The sequence below is a fragment of the Nomascus leucogenys genome, chromosome 4, assembly GCF_006542625.1.
Source record: "Nomascus leucogenys isolate Asia chromosome 4, Asia_NLE_v1, whole genome shotgun sequence".
Lineage (NCBI taxonomy): Eukaryota > Metazoa > Chordata > Mammalia > Primates > Hylobatidae > Nomascus > Nomascus leucogenys.
Window position 1 is genome coordinate 48084473 of NC_044384.1, and position 22707 is coordinate 48107179.

A 22707-nucleotide genomic window follows, 5' to 3' on the forward strand; every position below is an offset into this window, starting at 1 on the left:
TGTGTGTGTGTATATATATACTCAATTATATGTATATAAATATTCCATTTTATGAATCATGCTAATGTCTTTTATATGATCTACAATTATATAAATACAAATTCAATTGTCTAAGCATAATTCATCAACCTAATAATTTTCTTTAGCTGAGTCTCAGATGCTGAGACCATGCATTTAAACAGATATAATTACTATTTTTAATCAGTAGTTGTAACATGAAGATCTGAATCTTTGGCTACCATGAAAGTGAGATTCTATACGCTACTTTCTTTCATTTCTTCCCCTGCAATTCACTGAAAAAAATTAGGTATTTTTATTTTACCATGCTCACGAGCAAATTCAAAACACAGTGTATATTGTTCATCCTCACTCAGACAGCACAGACTAAGTAAAATGTCATCCATCTCATTAACAAGCACATTTTTCTTTTTTTTTGTTTTAATTGCAATCTCTGTGTATACTTCTTATTAATACAAGTAGAAAACCATTAATTATGATTTAATTTATTCAGTTTGATACCCAAATATTTAAAAGCATGGTGTCCCTAGTAGACAGAAAATAATAAAAGGAATACTTGGTGGTAATAAACTTAGAACAAAGCCATGAAATTTATTTCTCTCTTACTGTTGTAAGTTATGTCTTACTATTATAGGATTAAGGTCTTTTTAATGGCATTAAAAAACAGACTTTTAGATTTCTGCAAGGTCATTCCTCTGTCATGGGCTTACTTGGCTCCTGAGGAAGTATCAGTTGATATTGTGGGTTTGGAAAGGCTCAGTTAGCATTTCTTGTGCACTGAGTATTTAATCTATCTCTGTTTTAAACATGAGCTGAGACCCTGAGGCATCCCTCAGACTGTTAGAGACAGATTTAATGGGTGACCCACTAGGAAATTTGGTGTTTAAACAGAAAGAGACAACCATCACATCATTTGTTACTGTGGACAGAGAGTGACTGAAAGGAGAGATTTCTAAAAATATATTTTACAAATACTCCAATAGTGCTTACCATGTACCAGCCTCTCCCATGCTCTTTACAGGCATTAATTCATTTAATTTAATCTTCACAACAATGGCTGCACCGACTAGGCTTGTTTTCTGGTACAACCGATAAAAGTCTACTCCTGGGGAGAGCTAATCAGTCTTAACAAGTACCGTGGGGGACACTTGCCCAACAAGAGAAGTCAAGAGATAGGGTTAAAATTAGGAGAGATACCGATGGCAGTCATCTATGCCAGCTAGGTTCATCTGTACAGTCTTCAGATTTCTTAAAGATGAATCATCAAATTCTACAATGTTACTACTTCTCTCCCAGTTTATAGTAACCTTTCCTTTGAAAAAGCCAACCTTGCCTGAGAAGAATGGTCTACCACTAGGTCAGCAAAGGTATGGAACTCTCTTTTGACTAGCAGTATGGTGGTATTAGCTTTGTAAACAACTAGTCTAACTGCTGCAAATAAAGATAAATGAAAAGTTAGTGGGACTGGAGAGGCAAAAACCACAATTTTTGCTTCCTCAGCATTCATGACTTCTTTTGCTTGCATAGGTTTTGTTTTTCTTTATTTTACAAGTGAGTTTCCTTTTAATGTTGTTCCACTTTGCATTTCAAATTTCCCTTAAGCATCTAAAAATGTTACAAAATAGTGTCATTACCTTTCACATTAAATATCAAATTAGCCAGAGAAGTTGTGAGTACTCCAACAAGCAAAATGTTAAAAGATGAATTTCAACTTGGTGATCCCACCTAGTGAACTAATGGGATATAAGGAAACCTCTTGCGTCCCAGACACCATGCTTAGCATTATGCACAGTTACCCATTTAATCTCACAGCCTTGCAAGGGGGTATTATATCCACTGTTCGAGGGTGGAGAAAACAGGCTCACACAAATTAGTAGCTTCCACGGGTCTCACATTTAATATTAATGAAAGGCTTGGGCTTATAAATTAGGTGTTTCAGGTTCCACATTGCAAAGCACTATCTCAGGGACGATCTAGGGCATGGGCATCCTGATAAAAACGTACCAAACTTATTGGCTATCAACTACAGTTCCATCTGGAAATACTGAGCAAATAATGGCAGTAGGGCATCCCGCCACTTCCTGCATGATTAGTTGAAAAACAAACACCTGCGCACACACATGTGAACAATGTGATACAGCTAAGGACCTGGACAAAGTCAGCTAGCAGGAAGAAGCATTTGAACAAAGGGTAGACCACGGCCTAGAAGGTGGACGAAGACATCCGTCCGTTTGCCTACTGAAGCAAGATGGGGCTGAGGCGCTCAAGGGCCTATTGGCTGCCCAGAAGCCTTTTCAGCCCCGCCTGAATACAGCGAGGACGACCCAGGGTTCACCTTCAGCGTTGAAGGCAAGTCCTGGTATAAGGGACGCACACAGGTCCGCGCCACATCCTGACACCGTTTCTACAGGAAGGGCGGGATGGGAGAGGGGATTCATTAATCCAGGTCGGAAATACACCTTGTTCCTCGAGGGAGGATTTTGGAAAGAAATTGCACCCGCGAAGTCCCCTTTTGGAGATGCCCTTTTCCTTTCAGGTACATCATCCTTCATTATGTACCCCCAGGGTAGAATGTATTCGGGGATCGCAACGCGTCCCTCAGTCCCCAGCAGCGCGGCCACCGCGGAGTCCCTGGACGGGCTAGGGCGGCGGTGACGCAGGAGGCGGCGGGGCCCCGGTGCGGCCGGCGCGGGGAGGGGGCTGCTGGGCGCGGGCCTATCAGGACGCGCGGTGTTTCGGGCGCGGGGAGGGCGGGGGCTTCCAGGTTTCCTCGGGGCCCGGCGCAGCGCCGCCTGCCGAGTTCCGAGCGAGCGCGCGAAGCGCGCAGGGCTCGCGGGACGTGCCCGCCGGTCCCGGTTTTCCTCCGCGGCTCCCCCGCCCTTTCACGTCCGCTTCTTTCTCCAACCAGACGCGGCTCCGACGGCGCTCGGCCTCCTGCTCTTCTGGCTCCCCGGCTCTGCCCGTAGCGCGCGTCGCCCGGTCGCTCTTCGCCTGGTGTCCGCGGGCCCGGCAGGGGCGCCTCACCCCGGGCGCGCGGCGGTAATGCCGCTGCCGCCCTTGCGGCCAGGCAGGCAGCTGGCGGCGGCCGGAGTCAGAGCGCGTTCGTCGCTGGCCGGGACGCCGCCCTGGCCTGTGCTCAGCTCCCGCGGCGGCCGCGGGGCGCCGGGGCCCGGCGCGGCATGAGGAGGAGGCTCGGTGAAGGCGAGCGCCCAGCTCCTCGGCCCCCAGGGCCCCCGCGGGCCCCCGCGCGTGGCGCGCGCTGGTTGCGGCCCCAGCGCCCACGCTAGCCCCGCGCAGGCACGAGAGCCGCGGCCTGAAGCAGGAGGCGGCTCAGGCCTGCTGAGCAGACGCGGGCGGCCCGGACCCTGAGCACTGGGCTTCGCGGCGGGGTCCCGCCGAGCGCGGGCAGCGGAGCCGGGCGTGCTGCAGTTAGCTGCCCCTCTCCGCAGGGGCGCCGCGGCGCGCAGCCTGCGCGTCCTCCCACCTGCAGCCCCTCCTCCCGCCGCTGCTTGGCGGAGAAAACGCGCCTCCTCGCCCTTCCCCGGCCTCCTTGGGTCCTGCCGTCCCCGGGCCCCCAGCCCCCCGTTCCCTCTCCCCCCCTCCACCTCTTCCCCCTCGGCCTCTGCGCCTCCCCTCCCCCGATTCTCTGGCCTCCCATTCATTCCGTCCACTCCCTCCCATTTCCTCCTTTCCACTCGGGCCCTCTCCCCAGAGCCTCCCCGCGCGGACCCCGCTGCAGTCTCGTGGTTCTCAGCACATTTATGGAAGTTTAGGGCCTGGACAGTGGCCCCGAGTCCGGCCTGAGAGCGCAGCCTGGGCTGCTGGCAGGGAAGAGGAAGATGTCTGTGCTCAGGCGGATGATGCGGGTTTCCAATCGCTCCCTCCTCGCCTTCATCTTCTTCTTCTCCCTCTCTTCGTCCTGTCTGTACTTCATCTATGTGGCCCCGGGAATCGGTAAGCACCGAGACACACCCTCGCTTCCCCTGGTCACACCACAGCCAGCGCAGGCTGTTAAGGATGTTACTTCTGGGATTTGGAAGCTGTTTAAATAGGGGCCCGCAGAAAAGCGTTTCGTTTTAAATGTTTTTTCAGACGTGTCAAACAAACTGCTTCAGGGCATGACTTTGGTACGTGAGTTTTGTTAATGCATGCAGTTTGTTAATAACAAAAGATTGCATTAAATAGACATAGCAAAATTAGTGTGATGGCCCGGGATGCCTTAGTCGCTTTCTTGAGTGTTCTGACAGCTTTATCCTTTTAATGTTAAGTCTTTAAGCCTAAACTCAGTGCTTAATCGTAGTTGTATTCAAACACTCTCGGGTATAAGAACTGGTTGTAAAAATATAGAGGAGCCAACAGCAGGGTATGTGATTGAGTCCAACATGTGTGTATTCTAGGGTCCTAGGTCACTTTTTTAGGATGGGATCAGTGGACCCCCTTCTTTTTGTGCCATACTTGGGGAATTTTAAGGCGATGAGTTGTCTTGTAAAGACAGTGCTCCATTATTTTAGTCTGCTTGGGTCTGATTTTCAAGGGTACGTTGCCTTTGCCACCTGTTAGGATGACTTCTGAGAAAACAGTGATTAAAATAACCATTATCTAAGGGAACTTGTAGTTTAAAATGTTAACCTGTTTATCATTTTTTGGCCTTTGGTGCAAGATACACTTTTGTAAAACTACTTGAATTCTTTATTAAATATCCGAATTCTTCGTCCCCCTTTCGTTGAAAAGGAGCTAATGCGGCGTTAATTCTAGTGAATGAAAAATATGAACTTCACATGCATATTAAAATGTCATATTTCCAAAACTTAGTTCTGAGTTTTTCCTGGCTATTATGTATTTAATGTTCAATTACTTAGTAACAGTGAGCATCTCCTCTCATTTCTCCTTACACACTGTGGTCGTTTGAGCCAGTGCTGTTTGTTCCGAGTTAGCTAAAAATGTAATGCCTCTTACAGAGTGAAAACACCTGCAGAATTTTGAGATGGAATGATCAGGGCATTGTCTTGAGTGTAGTAGATTATTGCAGTGAATTGCAGCAGGGAAGGAAGATGGAAACCTCATCCAGACTGCTTCATTTCTTAAAATTACTATGAGACGTTTTCTTTAATAATTAATTTTTGGATTCAGTGAGATGTATAAACTCAGATGATGATGTTTGAGAAGAAATGCATTGTGAAACGTTGATGTATCCCAAAATACAAGTTTTAGGGTAAAGTTTGAAGAATATTTTAACATTATTGCAGTTTTCCTTTAGGCCAGAAAAAACAAAAAACCTCACAAAAACCTACCCCTTGAAGCCTACGGTACAAATGACAGTGGTAGCTTAGTGAATTTGATATTATCTAGATATTCAACAAGGGCTTTCTTTATTTTTTGCCATTTTGGAGTCTTATAAATTAACTCTTCATTCTATAGCAATTTTTACTTTCTCATGTAACTCTTTAAAAGTTTGGACATCTTTGGGGTATGTTTCTTTTACTAGGGATTTAACTGAAAGATTTTGGAGAAAAGGTTTTTCACACTTACATAACAATTTTCCCACTTTCTTGGTATTACGAGTAACATGTTAAAGTTATATTACTCAAAAAGCTAACCAAAGGAAATCAGAATTCTAGTCATCCCTTTTTTTTTAAAGTTAGTGCATCAGTATATTATTTGTGGATTCTTAATTCAATTTGTGTGAAATACTAATACATTTTTCTTATTTGAATGCCTAATGTTTGCCATAGAACGGTCACTGATATAATGTAAAAATGTTGGCAAATGTCTTGTAGGCAATTAGATTGACATGGCTTAACCTACTGTGTTTTTGTAGGTCTTATAAATGATAATAAGTTATTAAAACCAGTTAGAAGAGTGCAAACCAAAAACTTATAAAATGCTGTGAACTTGTCAAGCTGAATCTGTCTCCAAAACCCTGTACCATTTAGCCAAAAAAAGCCTCCTTTTTAATATTTTGTATCTTTAAGTATTGGGAAGCAGTTTTCCAAAATTCAAATTTTTGCTTGAAAGTTTGAATTTTATCATTGGCAACAAATACTGTCAGTTTTTCTTGAAGTGTCAGTCTCACTTTGCTCATTTTCGAGAAAATATAGGTCAGATACACAAGTTTAACCATAGTTTTTCAGTTGTTCTTTCAAGTAAAAATGATGTTCCATGAAAAATGTGGCTTGTTGAGTCCATACTGCAGCAATCAATCAATTGCACAAGTGCTTCAGATTTCTTATTTATGAGACATATCCAGAAGTAATTAAGTTCTTATAATTAGTTTTTATTCGATGTATGTAGATTTTTCTTGAAATAATAACTTAAAATAATTTATATTTTAGCCTGAATTACATCTTGGGGCAAAATGTGTTTATGGCTAAAATATATGTTGTAAGTACTTTTTATGTGCCCTAAACAAGCGTTTCAGATCTCCTCTGTTAAGAAATTCCTGTTAATCCTACCATATCAACCTGTTTGGTAGACTTTAATTCTATTTCCCTGCTTCTTTTCTGTCCTGAGCCCTGTGTATGTCATGGGCCTTCTTCCCAGGTAGATCTTCTATCATTTTAGTTCCTCTTCTTTGCCATCCTGAGCAGATACATCATACAGTTGTAGGCAGCGTAATCTGTTTAGTTTCCAGTGTTTTCAGATGTTCCTCAGCATTTCTGGACTATTTGGGTCAACTACAGTGAGTTCCATAGAACTCAAAGCTCATTATTTTCAAGGAAACATTTTTCTTGAAGTGTCTAATGCATACAGGAAACACAGGGATAGTCTTTACATTATAAACCTTAGTACCCAGGGAAACTGGATGGCAGACACCTGCCCCATCACCACACCATAGGAAGTCCATGGGCAAATTGCTCTAGCCCACCCGTAGAGGCCAGAGCCATAAATTATTTCTTATTCTGTGTCTACCTTTGTGCATGATTGCAAAGATGAGTGCAGTTTCTCTCCAAGGTTTTGACTTGGCTGGCTTGAGAATAGAATTGCATTTAATAGGAAACCTTTATTAATATAACTTCCAATATAACATAGTCATTTTCTTGCTGTCATATCAAAGATGAGCTGACTTATAAGTTCATTCAACAATAGGAGTGGGCTGAGCCCCATAAAACGGCTGTAGTAAATCCTTGGAAGGCACGTGGTGGGGAGTGAGGACTGGTTAAGGATTTCCAGAGGAGAAAGTGGTTGAAATGTAATGGATAAGATTTATCTGGACTGAGCAAAGGGATCCTAGTCACAGGGAACAGCATGAGCAAAGCTTCTAGAAAATGGGAGTAGCTCCATCCAGCTACTGCTTAGGGCTTGGAGTGGCACATGGGCCAGGTTATGAAAGGTCTCTGGGGCTCCAATGTCCAACCGTGGTGTTCAGATGGTTGAGGTCTCTAAAATTCCTGGCAGAGAGAGACTGGTCTTTGTTCATACAGCTTTATCAAAGCTGTCTGTGATTACAGAATAAATTGATAGTGCCTATAATCAGTGGGGCTATATAATGGGAGGAGATTATGTAACTTCCCTGGGAGTGGGGATTTCACTGTCCGTTTGACTCACCAGAAGCCCTGACCTTTCCTAGACACACTGACGGGCTGTTTTGCTCTCTGGGTAGAGGTGAAATCTGGTCGGGCAACTTTGGTCTGACTTCCTCTGGGCTCTTGGAGGAATTATCTGGCCGAGTGCTTTGTTATTTGGGCCTCCCTGGGGTGTGCGCCCTGCTGGGAATGGTGGAGGTGATGGCGATGGGTAGTCAAAGTGTGGGGTCTATATGCAGGCATGTGTGTTGTGGGAGAGGTATCTTAGGTCCTTTCCTCAGAGTCCCTCTGGCATTTTGGCTGGGGTTCTTCCTGGGCTAGCACAGAAGGTAGCTAGTTACCCTGCAGCTTTCTTATCATAGCCCTTTAGTCTCCTGGCCCTGGCAAGTGGGCCTGGCTGTGTTCTTCAGAGCTGTTATAGTCTGCTTTGTTTCAAAGGCCTTTCAGTTTTATTCACCCAGTGCTCTGATCTGCATGGATCCATTTCAGGAGTTTGGATTCGGGCCATGGTATTGGGCATCTCTTTTTTCTGGGCCTCCCTTACTGGCCACATGTCCCATGCTTTTTTTGTCCTGTGAGTAACAGGAAATGTCAGAAGTTTTGAAAACGATGCAGTCCATTGTTTTAGAGTGACCCTTCTAGCATGAAGGATGGGTTATAGGGGGCAATGGACAATAGAAGATTAGAACTTTCAAGGTTGGTAGTTCATCAGGGCAGAGTTGAATGGATGGGAATAGTGGGTTTGAAGAAACAGGAACAGCTTTAAGATGAGGCTTGGATTCTAGCTTAGACATTCAGGTAGCTATTAATAGGGAGTATAGAAAGTCACGTCTTTGGGGGGCTATTTTGACTTTAGAGAAATTGAGTTGGGATCCCTGTGTGATACCCAGGAAGAATTAGTAGGTAGGCAGATGAAAGTAAGGGCTTGCAGCCCAGGAGAGATTTGTCTGCATCATGTAGGTGAATGTTATTTATTTATCCTGCAACACGCCTGAGTAATAAAACTCACTTCTGCAACTGGAAGTGACTCACTGTGTTACTTCCTCTGAAACATGGAATCACAGGGGTTAAATTGGAATACAGAGGAAGACCAAGTATAGTTTGAAGGTATCCGATGGGATTTGCTACCCTCTTTCTCACTCCCTAGCTTTGTTACAAGAGTCAGTAGGTCCATTCCACACTCAAGAGATGAGTTGACCTTCTTAGAGATTGTTTCCACAGTCAGATTGCCATTCCTAAGTAGCATATGTAACTCAGCTATATCTCTTCAGTGTAAACTAATCCAAATCCCATCGCCTTGTGGGAAATTAGGCAATATTGAAGGGAAACTTGATTCATTGAAATCTGGCAATGCTAACTGCTATTTTCCTCCTTAGCCTTCCTTTTACAAATACCTTTGAAGTCTGTTAATGTGGCAGAGTGAGGCAGTGATGTGTTTTTTCTGCAGCAGTGCTTATCATTACTGCCTTTAATGTTTATTAAAGATAAAAATAGCCATGTCTGTGATTACTTTTAGAAGAGAAACTTCTAACCTAGGTTTGTAGTGTCTATGTAATAGGTATTCCAAACATACTTGTAATTTGGTTGGGAATAGAATGCATTTTCCTTTTGAGGCAGTGTGGTACACAGTAGTTAATTTCTAACCCATCCTGTGGAAAGCCTGTTTCTCTCAGGTTGTCCTGCAGGGCTTCTCAGGGCACTTGTCCTTCTGAGCCTCATCTCTGATGGTTCTAGCTGTGGCTTTTCCTCTCACCCTCAGAGCCCTTGCGTTTGCCTCTCTGTCCAAGGGCCCAAGGCCAGGGGAAACTTGGGCACAGAAGCATTGGTTCCTGGAGCCAGAGCTATGGGCAGAGCAGCCCCAAGAGCAAAATCCCAAAGACAGCCCACCACCTTGTCCATATTTGGAGATCCATGTCTTCCCTGCCACACCCCTGACCCCTTGCCAGTAGGGCTAGCCTTGTTTGTGAAATGAGAGAAGGAAGGACAGGCTCTGGAAGATGGCCACTTGCCTAAAGTGTCACACATCATTGTTGGACGAGCTGAAATGTACACCTTAGGATTCCTGACTCATTCTACTGTGCCCGAGTGAAAGGAACTAATCATTTTTGCCCTGGAAAATGGAAGGTTTTGGGGAAATACAAGCTCTCTCTTCTTCAGTTTGAAGGAATACTGTATAGATGAGCGATGACATTTTTTGGGTAGCCTAAGTTAGCAGTGAGGATAATTACAATGAGGCAGAATTGAGGCTTATTGAAAAGAGAGAGAGAGAAAAAAGACCAATCTTCTAACTGACCTGCAATCAGTGAAATAAGTGGCCTTATAAGTGCTCCTTTCCGTATACATTGTCAGATGAGGGTAGATGACCGCCTCTTAAAGCTGTGATTACCCTGGAGAGGGTGCTTTGTTTGGGATACTGGACACATCTCTTGGATTCCCTTAAACACTGTTGCTCAGTGCTGTGTTTATACCATGTGCTTAGACTCTGCAGCACCCTGGCTTACCTTGCAAAAGGGCAGACCTGCTCCTCCACCTGTCCCTCACCCACACTATCTTTTCTGACTCCTTTTCCCTTTCAAGCCTGCCTTTCATGTTTGTCTTAAGTAGAAATGTGGAGGTGGGAGGGGAGGCTGAGGTGAGCTGTGTGGGAGGAGTGATTTTTCTAGAGCTCGGGTTTCCTAGGTCGCCCTTGGGAGTTCCTCAGGCCTGTATGTTTGCAACATTCTTTTTCTAGTCCATTTTCTTGGCCGCCTTGGATCAAGCTGGCTTTTGTCACCACTGCCTGAGCCTGTGGTTTGCCAGCCTAAGCCGGCTGTCCCCACCTCTTCCCCTTCCTCTTTTCTCCTTTCCCCCTTGTCCCTCTGAATCTGTTTTGTGTTTTCTTTTTAATTCCTGAAGGACACGGTGATTTAATATTTAAAAGACGTTTTCATTCAAATTCTGCCTTTTGTCAGGATAATAACAAAGAGAATAATATACAAGTAATACAGTGATTCAAGTTGAAGATCGATTCAAGTGAAGATTGAGAGTAGGTTTTCTGAGGATACCCATAATGCCTTTAACATGCCTTTGGAAAATTAAGCATTTACTCCAGTTATAATGAGATATTTTTACCTCATATCTTGGGCCCACTGGAAACTTTCAGGTAGCACTCAATTCTGTTTTTCTTCAGCATTTACATCCTGTTTTAGGCCAGTTTGATTTGCTATGTTTCCTGGTCAGACTTCCTGTGGACATAATTGTTTTTGGTTTTAGCAGAATTTTGCTGAGTTTGGTTTAAGATACAGCAATACCCCCTTCTCAGTTGAAATAGGAGAGTTAGCTTAAAGGATGTTTATGTCAGTAATTATATTTTTGGCTGTGAAGCACAGCAAAATGTTTAGGAAAATATACTTAGTAATTTCAAATCTTAATTTTTATTTTTTTTCCTCCAGAAGTGTAGTATGGCTTTTTGCTTGCATCTTTGTTTTTATGTTTAATTACTTGAATTAGTGAAAGTCTTTGGCTTCACCACATTGTTGTGTTATATGTTCATTAAGGATGAAACACAGCTACTCTTATGTCCAAATGAATTGCAGTATATTCAAAAACTATGTAAAAGAAGATATATTTGATATAAGTTATACTGATTTGGAAGGAAGGGTCGTCTGTTTTACTTGTTACAAATGTTATGTGTGGAGAATTACTACAAGAAGTAGTTTTCAAATATGAATGTGCTTAAGGTTTATTTAAGGTGATATGCTTTAATAAGCTTATTTCCCAGGTCTTATGGGAGATTCTGATTCTGATTCATTTTTAACACATACCCAGATGTTTCTGCACACTGGGAACGATGTTTCTGAAAAATACCCCAAATGGTGGGGAAAAAATAGTGCTACATACTTTTCTAAATTGATTATCTTACATCATTTGATATTTCATAGAACTAATCTTATTGAAAACCTGATTAACTTGTTTATAACATCATGTTTTACTGGCAATAGAGATGGCTATCATGGTGAAGAATCTTTTCCTTCAGAAGAGAAATGGACGGATACATTATTCATACCAGCCAGGATCATGTGTTCCTTTATGAGTCTGCAGTGACTAGGTGATTGGATCCTAGGTCATCCTACATTTGTTATTTAGTGTTTTTAATTATTAGAGACATCGTAATTCACTTAAGATCAATAAAACTTACTAAACTGGATAGCATTATAGGTTACTCAGTGGAAGTAATTTCAAAACATTTCCTAGCATTTGGCTAGAAAAGTCATTTTTATAATATCTTTACAGTGGTATATTTAAGTAGCTATATGAAGTTTGTTACTATAACATGATATCTTGATTGAATAGTATGGCCTGTTTTTATATATTTGAGGCAAGTGTTAATAGGATTTTACTGAAATCTTGTTACGTATATTGCTTTCCTGATAATTAAGTTAATTGCTCAGAAATTACGACTTCTAATTATAGTGCAATTTTCAGTTTGACTCATAGGAAGAGAAATTGGACATTATTTTCATTTGAATCAAGAGACCAAAGGTATAGAATTAAAAGGTGCCTTGTTTACTGATTTGAAATACGCTTTGGAAGTCTTTGAAATTCATTTCCTACCCAGTTCCCTTCTCTGATTCTCGTTTTAGGCTCATTTTCCTTTCATGAATACTAAGTTGGAATTCTGAAAGGTATTTAATTGTGAAAACACAAGTAAATTGGAGGTGATTATAAAACATATTCAAATAGTTCACATTTTACTTCATTTTGATAGACTTCTTATATACTCTACACTTATATACTCTGACATCACTAATTTTCAACAATTTCATAATGTTTCCTGGGCCTGCTTATTTATGGCTTGGTCTTTTAGTCTGTAATGTCATTAAGTGAGTTTCCTGATTAGATTTTTAAGATCTGTTTAATTTCCTGCATTCTTCCTTCCTTGATTTCCTCATTTCCTCCTGATTCCACTTTCCCCAGTGTGGTTCATAACTCTCTTAGGGTTCCTGTCATGCTTTAAAAAAGGTATATAATTATTTTAAGTGAATTACACAGTGCATTAGCAGATGACAAGGCTGATAGTTATCTTTTGTTAGATAGTGTTTTCATATCAGAGTCTACTTTTTGAATTATCAACTAGGGTTAAAGTAGGCTGAACTAATGATCTGGTTGTTGCAAAAGTCCTTCTGATGTTTTAGACAGTTTGTGCCTTTGCAGGATCTTGGTTCTTTACAGAGGAAGCCAAATGGCCCCTTAACTTTTGGCATTGCTTGGTAAATGGCAGGCACTCAGTAAACATGTGGATAAACATGTTTCCACCCTGAACATTTTTAGTAAGATCATTGGAAAAGTTATTTTTATTTAAAAATGTTTAACCTTGATCAGTATTCAAAACAAAGATTCTCCAGAAATAACTTAAAATTGTTAAACTGCAGAGTGGAAGTTGTAAAGACACCTGTTACAAAGGATTTCTTGTCAGTTTTTAGTATTTGCATCTGCAAAGCTTGAGTTGTTAGCCAAGATCTGAAATAGATCTGCTGTATGTGATCATTGTATTTGTTGTTTGATAAAGTGGGGCTCTGAACACAGAATTCTTGCAGACTCTGTCAGCTCGTAACTTGAAAAGTAGAGGTAAGGATATTATATGTTAGTAATAATTTGCACTGCAGATTTCCTTGAGTGCATACCTGGTTTTGAATTATTATCACCATGGTCAGACAAATAGTACTTTGACATGAAAGAATTTTTTTTTTTAAACAGCCTGGCACATCCTTGACGTTTGCTATTTTTTGTTTTTAATCCAAGTAATACCTTCCTTAGTCCTAGGTGTAGTGTGAATAATATTTCATATATAGTCTGGCCTAACTTTGGGGTTTACGCCATTGTTATTGAAGATAACGTATTTTCCTTTACCCACATGGATGAATAATTCTTGGGGATTTATTGAACAAGAGGCTAGATGTGGAAAGAAGAAAAATTTTCAGCATCAGAAACAGATATTTAGAAGATTATCATAAATTCTTAGAAATTCTTAGAAAGAGATACCTGATTCACATATCTGTAGTTATTATTGAGTGGTGCATTAAGATTTTTACTTTTGTCCATATTATTTCCAGTGTTCCATAGATAATATGGGAAATCATTTTCTCTTCTGTAACTTTTAAGGATCTCTTCTGGCTTTCTCCTCCTCTTTGTATTAAAGGAAATCTGGTTTATCTCTCATATGTTCACTTCCCTCATAACTTTTTACAATGAAGATTTCTTTTTCCTTGTCTCTCCCTCTCCTCTGTGGCCTTGAACCAACGTTTCTTCCAAATCCCTTCCCCTCAGAGTCACTTCGGCTTGTGCTTGAATCCTGAGTTTTTAATTCTACTTAAGTTAACTTTCTTTTGAGTTTGTTTTCTCATCTTCTAATGGAGAAAGTTGTACCTGTCATGGGGTGGTGTGCTATTTTCCTAAGGCCACCATAACACATTACCACATGTCGGCTTAAAACATCAAGTTTATTTTCTCAGAATTATGGAGGCCAGAAGTCTGAAATTAAGGTGTTGGCAGGACAGTCCCTCTGAATGCTCTGGGGAAAATCCTCCTGCAACTTCCAGCTTCAGGTGCCTGGTAGCCTCATCACTGCCTCTGTCTTCACATTGCCTTCGTGTGTGTGTCTGTGAGAGTGTGTGAAATCTCTGTCTACCTTTCTCTTAGAAGAGTACTTGCAATTAGATTTAGGGTCCGCCTGGGTAATCCAGGATGATGATCTCATCTCAGAATCCTTAGCTTAATTACATCTGGAAAGACCCTTTCCGCGTGTCACATTCACAGGTTCTGGGAATTAAGGTGTGGGCATATCTTTTTGGGGATTTCCAGTCGCCCAACTCCAGGTGGTTATAAGAATTAAAGGAAATATAATTGTGTATGTCTACTTACATATATTTATATGTGGACTTCAGCTCAGTGCCTGACCAAACTCAGCACTTAGTAAATGTTAGTTCATCTGCTCTTCAGAAACTTATGCCCGCCAAGATTCTATATCCCTGGAAGATTTCAGCAGTCAATGCTCAATTCTGAATGTTCCCTTCCACTTTGTCCCCCGCCTCCGTCCTTGTTGGTGACCACCAGGATGTCTAGCTCTTGTCTTCTGCCCTCACTCCGCCTGGCCATGCCCTGGGTGTCAGCATAGCTGTGGCCTGCTCTCTCCCTTGCACCTCTCCAGACCACAGCCTTCTTAACCTTCTGCTTCTGAAACTTTCTCACCTCTGTTAACAGTTATGTCTCATCCTCACAATGACTTCTCGTCCTCTCACTCTCCTTTGTTCTTTTTTAAACTCTCCATCCGCTTGACCCTTCCTAACTTCCGTTACTACCCATCTCCATTCAGGGCAGATTGTCATTCCCTGGGTGTGTGCTGCCCCTGTGCACCTCAGAGCCTCTGCTTAAACTTTCCCACCAACAGAGTGGTTTTCTCTCCTTCCTCTTGCTGCTTTTAGTGCCTGAAATTATTCACCCTTCTAGTTTTTTCCACTCAGGCTGCAGACATGCTCAGGGCCCTGCTCTTCCAGAAAACCTTCCCTTGACCTTGCTAATTACTTATTTTCCTTTTCTGAAACTTGCTGCTTTCACTTTGTCAGTATCCACTGAAATCTTTACTATTTTCCTTTGGTTTCCACTGCTTCCTGAAGCTGCTGTCTTGAAGGCTTACAGTGATCTCCTGTAGGCTTTTTAAAGAGGCTAAACGGTATAATGGTCAAGGGCTAGCTTGCTGGAGCCAGACTGCTGGGATTTGAATTCTGGCTCCACCACTTAACTCACAACTGTGTGACCTGTGGCAAGTTATTCAACTCCATGCTTCAATTTCTTTATCTGAAAAACGGGAATAATCATAGTACTTGCCTTATAGAATTGCTTGTGAGGATTAAGTAGGTTAGTATATGTAAAGTATGCTTGACAAAGAGAGTATGCTGAATTTTTTTAAGCTGTTGTTTTTAAGTCCTTCTCCTTAGTATCTGCAGCATTTGACATGCTTGACCTCTCCCTCGTCTTTAGTCCATTAGCTTTTTCACTATGTTCAAGCTGAGATTGATTCACTTTGGGATCTTTTATCTTTGTGCTGCCTGTTTGTGGTCTGTCTTCATACATCAGATCTTCACCTTCTTATCTCCTTTTTGGATAATTTTTCCTCTGGGAATTTATCACGATAGTTCCAGGTTTTACATTTATTGAATGTCTCCCCAAATGGTATTTCTAGCCCTCTTTTAGCTTCAGTCCTACATTTATAACTGCATCCCAGATTGTCTGACCAACATCATCATCTCCCTCTCAAAATCATTTATTCACTAGACTTTTGTGAAGAGACCTGGGAACTGTGGCAGCATGTCATAGCAGCTAGGAACAGAGCTATCAGGATCACAGGGAAGCTGTGTTGGTGTCCTACAAAGCCCAGGAAACAGTTCTAGATCCCTGCAGGCAGGCACGTTCTTCTTATCTTGAATCCTTACAGCACTGTTAGTGAGCAAAGCTGGATGTGGAAAGGGGCTGGCAGGCACAGTTTTATAGCAGATGTGTCCCTTAATTTTCTTAAGAATTAGACAAGTTTGCCTCACAAACTCAGGATAGAATGCCTGGCCTAAAAGCTTTCATAAACTGTTGAAGATAGATTTTATTCTTTTTATTTTTTAAATTTTTTTCTGATGGTGTTATCCCCTGGGAAGCAGAACTGGTAAAGAAGTTAGATTTATGTCTCACAACGCAGAGTCAAATACAAAATGAATGAAATTAGAGAACACACAAATGGTTTTAATTAAGCAGTGGTAGGTTTCCCTATTAGTTTTATGAAATGAGAATTGGAATAGAAATTGTAGACAAGGATTTTCTCACCTAAAGACTTGCCAATAAGACATTACATTTTATTTTTTGCAATCTATCCATTGGACAAAGGGCTAATATCCAGAATGTACAAAGAACTTGAATTTACAAGAAAAAAACAACCCCATCAAAAAATAGGCAAAGGATATGAACAGACACTTCTCAAAAGAAGATTATTTATGCAGCCAACAGACATATGAAAAAATGTTCATCATCACTGGTCATTAGAGAAATGCAAATCAAAACCACAATGAGATACCATCTCACGTCATTTACAACGGTGATCATTAAAAAGTCAGGAAACAACAGATGCTGGAGCGGTCGTGGAAAAATAGGAACACTCTTAACGCTGTTGGTGGGAGGGTAAATTAGTTTAACCATTGTGGAAGACAGTGTGGCAACTCCTCAAGGATCTAGAACTGGAAATACCATGTGACCCAGCAATCCCATTACTGGGCATATACCCAAAGGATTAGAAATCATTCTACGATAAAGACACATGCACACATATGTTTATTGTGACACTGTTCACAATAGAAAAGACTTGGAACCAGCCCAAATGTCTATCAGTGGTAGACTGGATTAAGAAAACGTGGCACATATACACCATGGAACTGTGCAGCCATAAAAAAGGATGAGTTCATGTCCTTTGTAGGGACATGGATGAAGCTGGAAGCCATCATTCTCAGCAAACTATCACAAGATCAGAAAACCAAACACTGCATGTTCTCATAAGTGGGAGTTGAACAATGAGAACACATGGACACAGGGAGGGGAACATCACACACTGGGGCCTCTCGGGGGTTGGGGGACTAAGGGAGGGATAACATTAGGAGAAATACCTAATGTAGGTGACGGGTTGATGGGTGCAGCAAACCACCATGGCATGTGTAAACCTATGTAACAAACCTACACGTTCTGCACATGTACCCTGGAACTTAAATATAATAAAAAAAAAGACATTACATTTTATACTACTACTAATAAGCAAGTTTTGGGTTTGGGTTAACATAGTTTTATGTTTGGAAAGCAGACAATTGGAACCATTCTCATGCTGGTTTAGTGTGTCTTGCAACCGTTTGACATAGCACTTTCTTCCTGTTAACAGCCACTCTATTTAAACACAGCTTCATTCCCTAATGGGTTTTGATCTTGAGGGATTAAACCCATGAGGACCATTAACCTGAGGAATGTAACTCAATTAGCTGTAAACAATTTGGAATAAAAGAATAGATTTTCCATTTGGAGAAATTGGTGTCTAGCTTTTCTTAATTTTGGTCTTCATTCATCTAGTGAATAGTAAAAGCACTCTTTTGGTAAATAATTCACCTTTGTTAGAGGTATCATAAAAAATCATTTTAAAGGCCAGGTGCGGTGGCTCACGCCTGTACTCCCACCACTTTGAGAGGCTGAGGCGGGTGGATTGCCTAAGCTCAGAAGTTCAAGACCAGCCTGGGCAACATGGAGAAACCCTGTCTCTACAAAAAATACAAAAAATTAGGTGGGCATAGTGGCAGGTGCCTGTAGTTCCAGCTACTTGCAAGACTGAGGTGGGAGGATCGCTTGAGCCTGGGAGGTGGAGGTTACGGAGAGCCAAGGTGGAGCTACCGCACTCCAACCTGGATGACAGAGTGGGACCCTGTCTCAAAAAAAAAAAAAAAAAGATCATCCTTTTTTTTTTTTTTTTTTTTTTTAACAGTTTTGTTACCTGCAAGTTGTATAAATTAAAAAGTTGTTTCCAGGAAACATAATAATGCATATAATGCTCCTACTTAGCATCTCATTTCTTAGGCCAGGGTCAGTCCTGGAAGTGTAAGTTTTTTGCCTTAGGCTGAGTTCTAGTAGTTTGCAGCAGGTTTTCTTTTCATAGTTTGGTGTAGCACAAATATAAGATGTTTATATCACTGACAACACATTTCATATGTAACTTTAGGATTAAATAATCCAAGGTGCTGCAAACCAGGTGTCATTAGTAATCTATGTGATGCTGCCCCGCCCACATCATTTCAGTTGAACTTTGGGTCTTCATTTAGGCAGAGTTGTTAATGTTAGCTTGTCTTGTATTGAACATTTTCCTGCATTTTTGGTTGGCTGTTCTTTTAGTTTTCTTTTTTCTCTTTGTCTCTTTTCTTCCATTTTTTTTGTAGTTATCAAAGATGAATTTGTTGCTGTAGATACTTTCATTATTAAAAAATTAATATGGATTAAGAAATTAGAAAGTCTATACAAGGATAAGATCAGGAACTAATACATTTAAAAATAGAGGAAAAAGAATTGAGATATTCAAGACAGATTAAGTATAAGCAATGGAATACACAAATAAGACAAGTCTTATAAAAATAAAAGGGAGTGCTTGCTCTGTTAGCAAATATACAAAAATGGGAACAATACAGAGATTAACATGGCCCCTGCAGAAGGATGACATGTTTATTTTCAAATTTTAATAGAAAAGGGGAGAAAACACAATTAAAAATCAAAAGTTAGAGGAGATTCAAAAATTATGTAAGTTATGCACCGCTTTACCTAATTTGAATATCTCAATGAAACTTTGGATCTCTGGGACAAAATACTCCAAATTGAATCAAGAATAAATGAAAACTGAAATACCCCTAATACAATTTCTGGCAGAGGGCAGGCATTCACCAAATCAACAAATTGAATACATGGACAGAGAGGAATTGGAAAAGGTTTCTGATTACAACTTTTTTTTTTTTGACACAGGGTCTCGCTCTGTCACCCAGGCTAGAGTGCAGTGGCGCAGTCCTGGCTCGGCTCACTGTAACCTCCGCCTCCTTGGTTCAAGTGATTCTCCTGCCTCAGCCTCTTGAGTAGCTGGGGTTACGGGCATGGGCCACCACACCTGGCTAGTTTTTTTTTTTTTTTTTTTTTTTTTTGTATTTTTTAGTAGAGATGGCATTTCACCATGTTGTCCAGGCTGGTCTCAAACTCCTGACCTCAGGAGATCGCCTGTATTGGCCTTCCAAAATGCTGGGATTACAGGCATGAGCCACCACGCCCAGCCAGATTACAACTTTTAGATGACTTTTTATGAGAAGTCAATCCAAACTTTTAAGGGCTTAATATCTGCCACACTATATCAGTTTTTTCAGAGGTCAGAAAATGACAGCAATGTGTTACAGTCTACTTTATGAAACTAACATTAAGAACAAAAACATAGATGGCAAAAACCCCACAAACCTTACTTATGAATATATATTTAAATTGTATGAATAAGTTTTTCCCCCATATGGTCTATTTATTTTAAATAATTTCAACTTTTAGATTCAGGGCATACGTTTGCAGCTTTGTTACATGGGTATATTGCATGATGCAGAGGTTTGGAGTATGATTGATCCTGCCACCTAGGTAGTAAGCATGGTACCCAATAGGTAGTTTTAAACTTCTGCCCCGCTTTGTCCCTCCCTCTTGTAGTAGTCCCCAGTTTCTGTTGTTGGCCATCTTTATGTTCATGAGTACCCAGTGTCTAGCTCCCACTTACAAGTGAGAACATGCGGTATTTGGTTTTCTGTGCCTGTGTTAATTCACTAGGATAATGGCCTGCAGCTGCATCCATGTTGCTGCAAAGCACATGATTTTGTTCTTTTTTATGACTGTGTTCTTCATTCTTTTTTTTTTTTGAGATGGAGTCTTGCTCCGTCGCCCAGGCTGGAGTGCAGTGGCACAGTCTCTGCTCACTGCAACTTCTGTCTCCAGGGTTCAAGCCATTCTCCTGCCTCAGCCTCCTGAGTAGCTGGGGTTACAGGCTCGCGCCACCACGTCCAGCAGATTTTTTTGTATTTTTAGTAGAGACGGGGTTTCACCTTGTTGGCCAGAATGGTCTCGATCTGTTGACCCCGTGATCCGACCGCCTCGGCCTCCCAGAAATTACAAGTGTGAGTCTTCATTCTTTTGAAGTCCACTTAAGTACAAAAATGTAGTCAAAACGTGTCATATTTGTAAACTAGTATAGTAAATTCAGGTGTAGACAAGTTAAATCTAATTATAGGACTACTTTCTAGAAAGCCTGTAGACATGCTTTTAAAAACGGTATCTGTAAAGCTTATGTGAAACCTGGATTTCTGTTTGTCTCTTTTTTCTGGAGGTGAAAGAAAAATTTTATTTTACTCTGCTTTTCTAGTAGTTTAATTTATGCTCTGTTCATATGTACTTTGAGCAAGTTCATATTTACATAGAAAGTGGGAAAGAAGGTAGTAAACATTAAATTTCTCTCATCCCTCTATTCCATCTTGAGAAACTAGAGCAGCACTCAGAAAATTACTCAGCATTCTTAATTTTTTTCATTCAGGATTCATCTTTGGAGAGTGTCATTACTGTATTCAGAGACAGCTTATCTTAAAATTGAGTCATTAACTGAGGCTTGCAGTTTCTTGGTTTTTGCCATGATAGTGAGCCTCTGCCTCTCATCTGAATGGAGTTTATGATTTTCTAGCTTTGTGTTTAGAGACTTTAAAGAAGAATGCACTACTTGCACACCTGCCTTGTAAAAACGAGGAAACTGAGATCCAAGGAGCTGTACAAAGTTATGCACAGCACTAACAGAATTGGGACCAGGAAAGGAGTTTCTGACTTAGTTCTGTGCCCCTGGGGGGTCTGGACATCTCAAAAGTTAGGGATTTTTGCGATAAACCTTTGTCAATTTACCAGTTTCTCCCAGCAGAAGAAATTTGGAGCCTATTTTTGAAGCACTTATTGTGAATAATTAAATTGACCTGCTTTAAAAATACACATTGATTTTGATTTTGTTTGCATCCTGGTAGAAAGATTTGTGATTGAAAGGGAGTGTAAAAGTTTAATTAACTCTTAGAAATGACCCAAAGAGATACTGATCCTAGATCACCTGTCCCTGCAAACACATGAAGAATTTTCAGGACCATTGCAAGATCTTTATTCCTACTAGATATTATGGGATTTATAAGGAATCCTAGCTTTTGTGAAGTTTTTGGCAGGAGGAAATTAATATATAATTAGAGAAACTGAATTTTATGACTGTAGGATTGAGTTATCTGTAATAAAATGCCTTTTTGAAATTTCTAAGTATATTTTATAGTAGAAAATCACAGATGTGGGGGTTCATTATAATAGTTTGTTCAGTTAGTTTCATTCTATTTGATAGGTGGATATTTCAACTTTTTTTTGTTTTTATTCTTAAAAAATCAGTTTGTGTTTGTCAGTTTTTATTACTAGGCAATATTTTATATTTCTATTTTCCGTTTGGACGTGCTGATTGAGTCAGTTTATGTTTATTGGGCACTTCACCAATTCTGAATATTATTTTATTAAATAAAAAGCTTACTGAGTTATGACATTCTTTCTCTATTTTTCTTTTATAGCCAACACATATCTCTTTATGGTACAAGCTCGAGGTATAATGTTGAGAGAAAATGTGAAAACAATAGGTCATATGATCAGGCTGTACACAAATAAAAACAGTACGCTCAACGGTACAGGTAAGACTACTTCCTGCTTAACCCCTTGTAGTTACAAAGCAGTAAACCAAATCTTTTACAGTCTGTTTTGCCTTCAGGTAACTTCCTGTTAAAGATGAAGGTATCTTCCCCTAAGCGTCTTGGTAGATTATTTTACTGTGCAAATCAAGACTGTTACCTATTTTAGGATGTATGAACGTGTGGTCACAAAAGTGATGAGGTTTTGTACAGACACTTAAGTTAATTCTTGCAAACAAAATATAGAAAGCAGCTTCTACTTTTTCTTTTTTTTTTGAGTCGAAGTCTCGCTCTGTCTCCCAGGCTGAGGTTCAGTGGCTCCCAGGCTGGAGTTCAGTGGCGCGATCTCGGCTCACTGCAAGCTCCACCTCCCGGGTTCACGCCATTCTCCTGCCTCAGCCTCCTGAGTAGCTGGGACTACAGGTGCCCGCCACCACGCCTGGCTAATTTTTTTGTATTTTTAGTAGAGACGGGGTTTCACTGTGTTAGCCAGGATGGTATCGATCTCCTGACCTCGTGATCCGCCTGTCTCGGCCTCCCAAAGTGCTGGGATTACAGGCGTGAGCCATCGCACCCGGCCAGCAGCTTCTACTTTTTCAATTCATATATTGTATTTAAGAGAAATTAACCAGAGAATAATTTATTCATCTTAGTAAGCCATACTACCATCTCTCTTTATGTTCATTCTAGTTCCTAAGTTGTTCTTCCAACTAGGTCTAGGAAATAGTTGTTTTTAATTATAGAAGATTGTTAATAGTGTTATGGCCTTTTTAAGGAGCTAAAGAAGAAATTTTATAAAATTGGAAATTGGTAGCTACTCCTGTCTTTTTATTTTATTTATTTATTTTTTTGAGACGGTCTCACTC

At 40.8% G+C, this 22707-nt stretch overlaps 2 protein-coding genes and 1 pseudogene across 2 annotated transcripts in view; 2 read left to right on the plus strand and 1 right to left on the minus strand.

Moving 5' to 3' along the window:
- Positions 1 to 1453: 1453 nt before the first annotated feature.
- Positions 1454 to 22707, minus strand: part of LOC115834643 (collagen alpha-1(I) chain-like) — a 46501-nt gene continuing 25247 nt past the window's right edge. Inside the window, exons 2-3 of the mRNA XM_030810028.1 lie at positions 7999 to 8113; positions 1454 to 4058 (exon numbers count right to left, since the gene is read on the minus strand). Coding sequence (XP_030665888.1) covers positions 3039 to 4058; positions 7999 to 8113 — 1135 coding nt within the window. The 3' untranslated portion in view covers positions 1454 to 3038. The remainder of the gene's footprint in view (positions 4059 to 7998; positions 8114 to 22707) is intronic.
- Positions 3538 to 22707, plus strand: part of B4GALT6 (beta-1,4-galactosyltransferase 6) — a 62873-nt gene continuing 43703 nt past the window's right edge. The window contains exons 1-2 of the mRNA XM_003261962.2: positions 3538 to 3972; positions 21728 to 21844. Coding sequence (XP_003262010.1) covers positions 3858 to 3972; positions 21728 to 21844 — 232 coding nt within the window. The 5' untranslated portion in view covers positions 3538 to 3857. The remainder of the gene's footprint in view (positions 3973 to 21727; positions 21845 to 22707) is intronic.
- On the plus strand, positions 18730 to 18819 carry LOC115834906 (annotated as a pseudogene).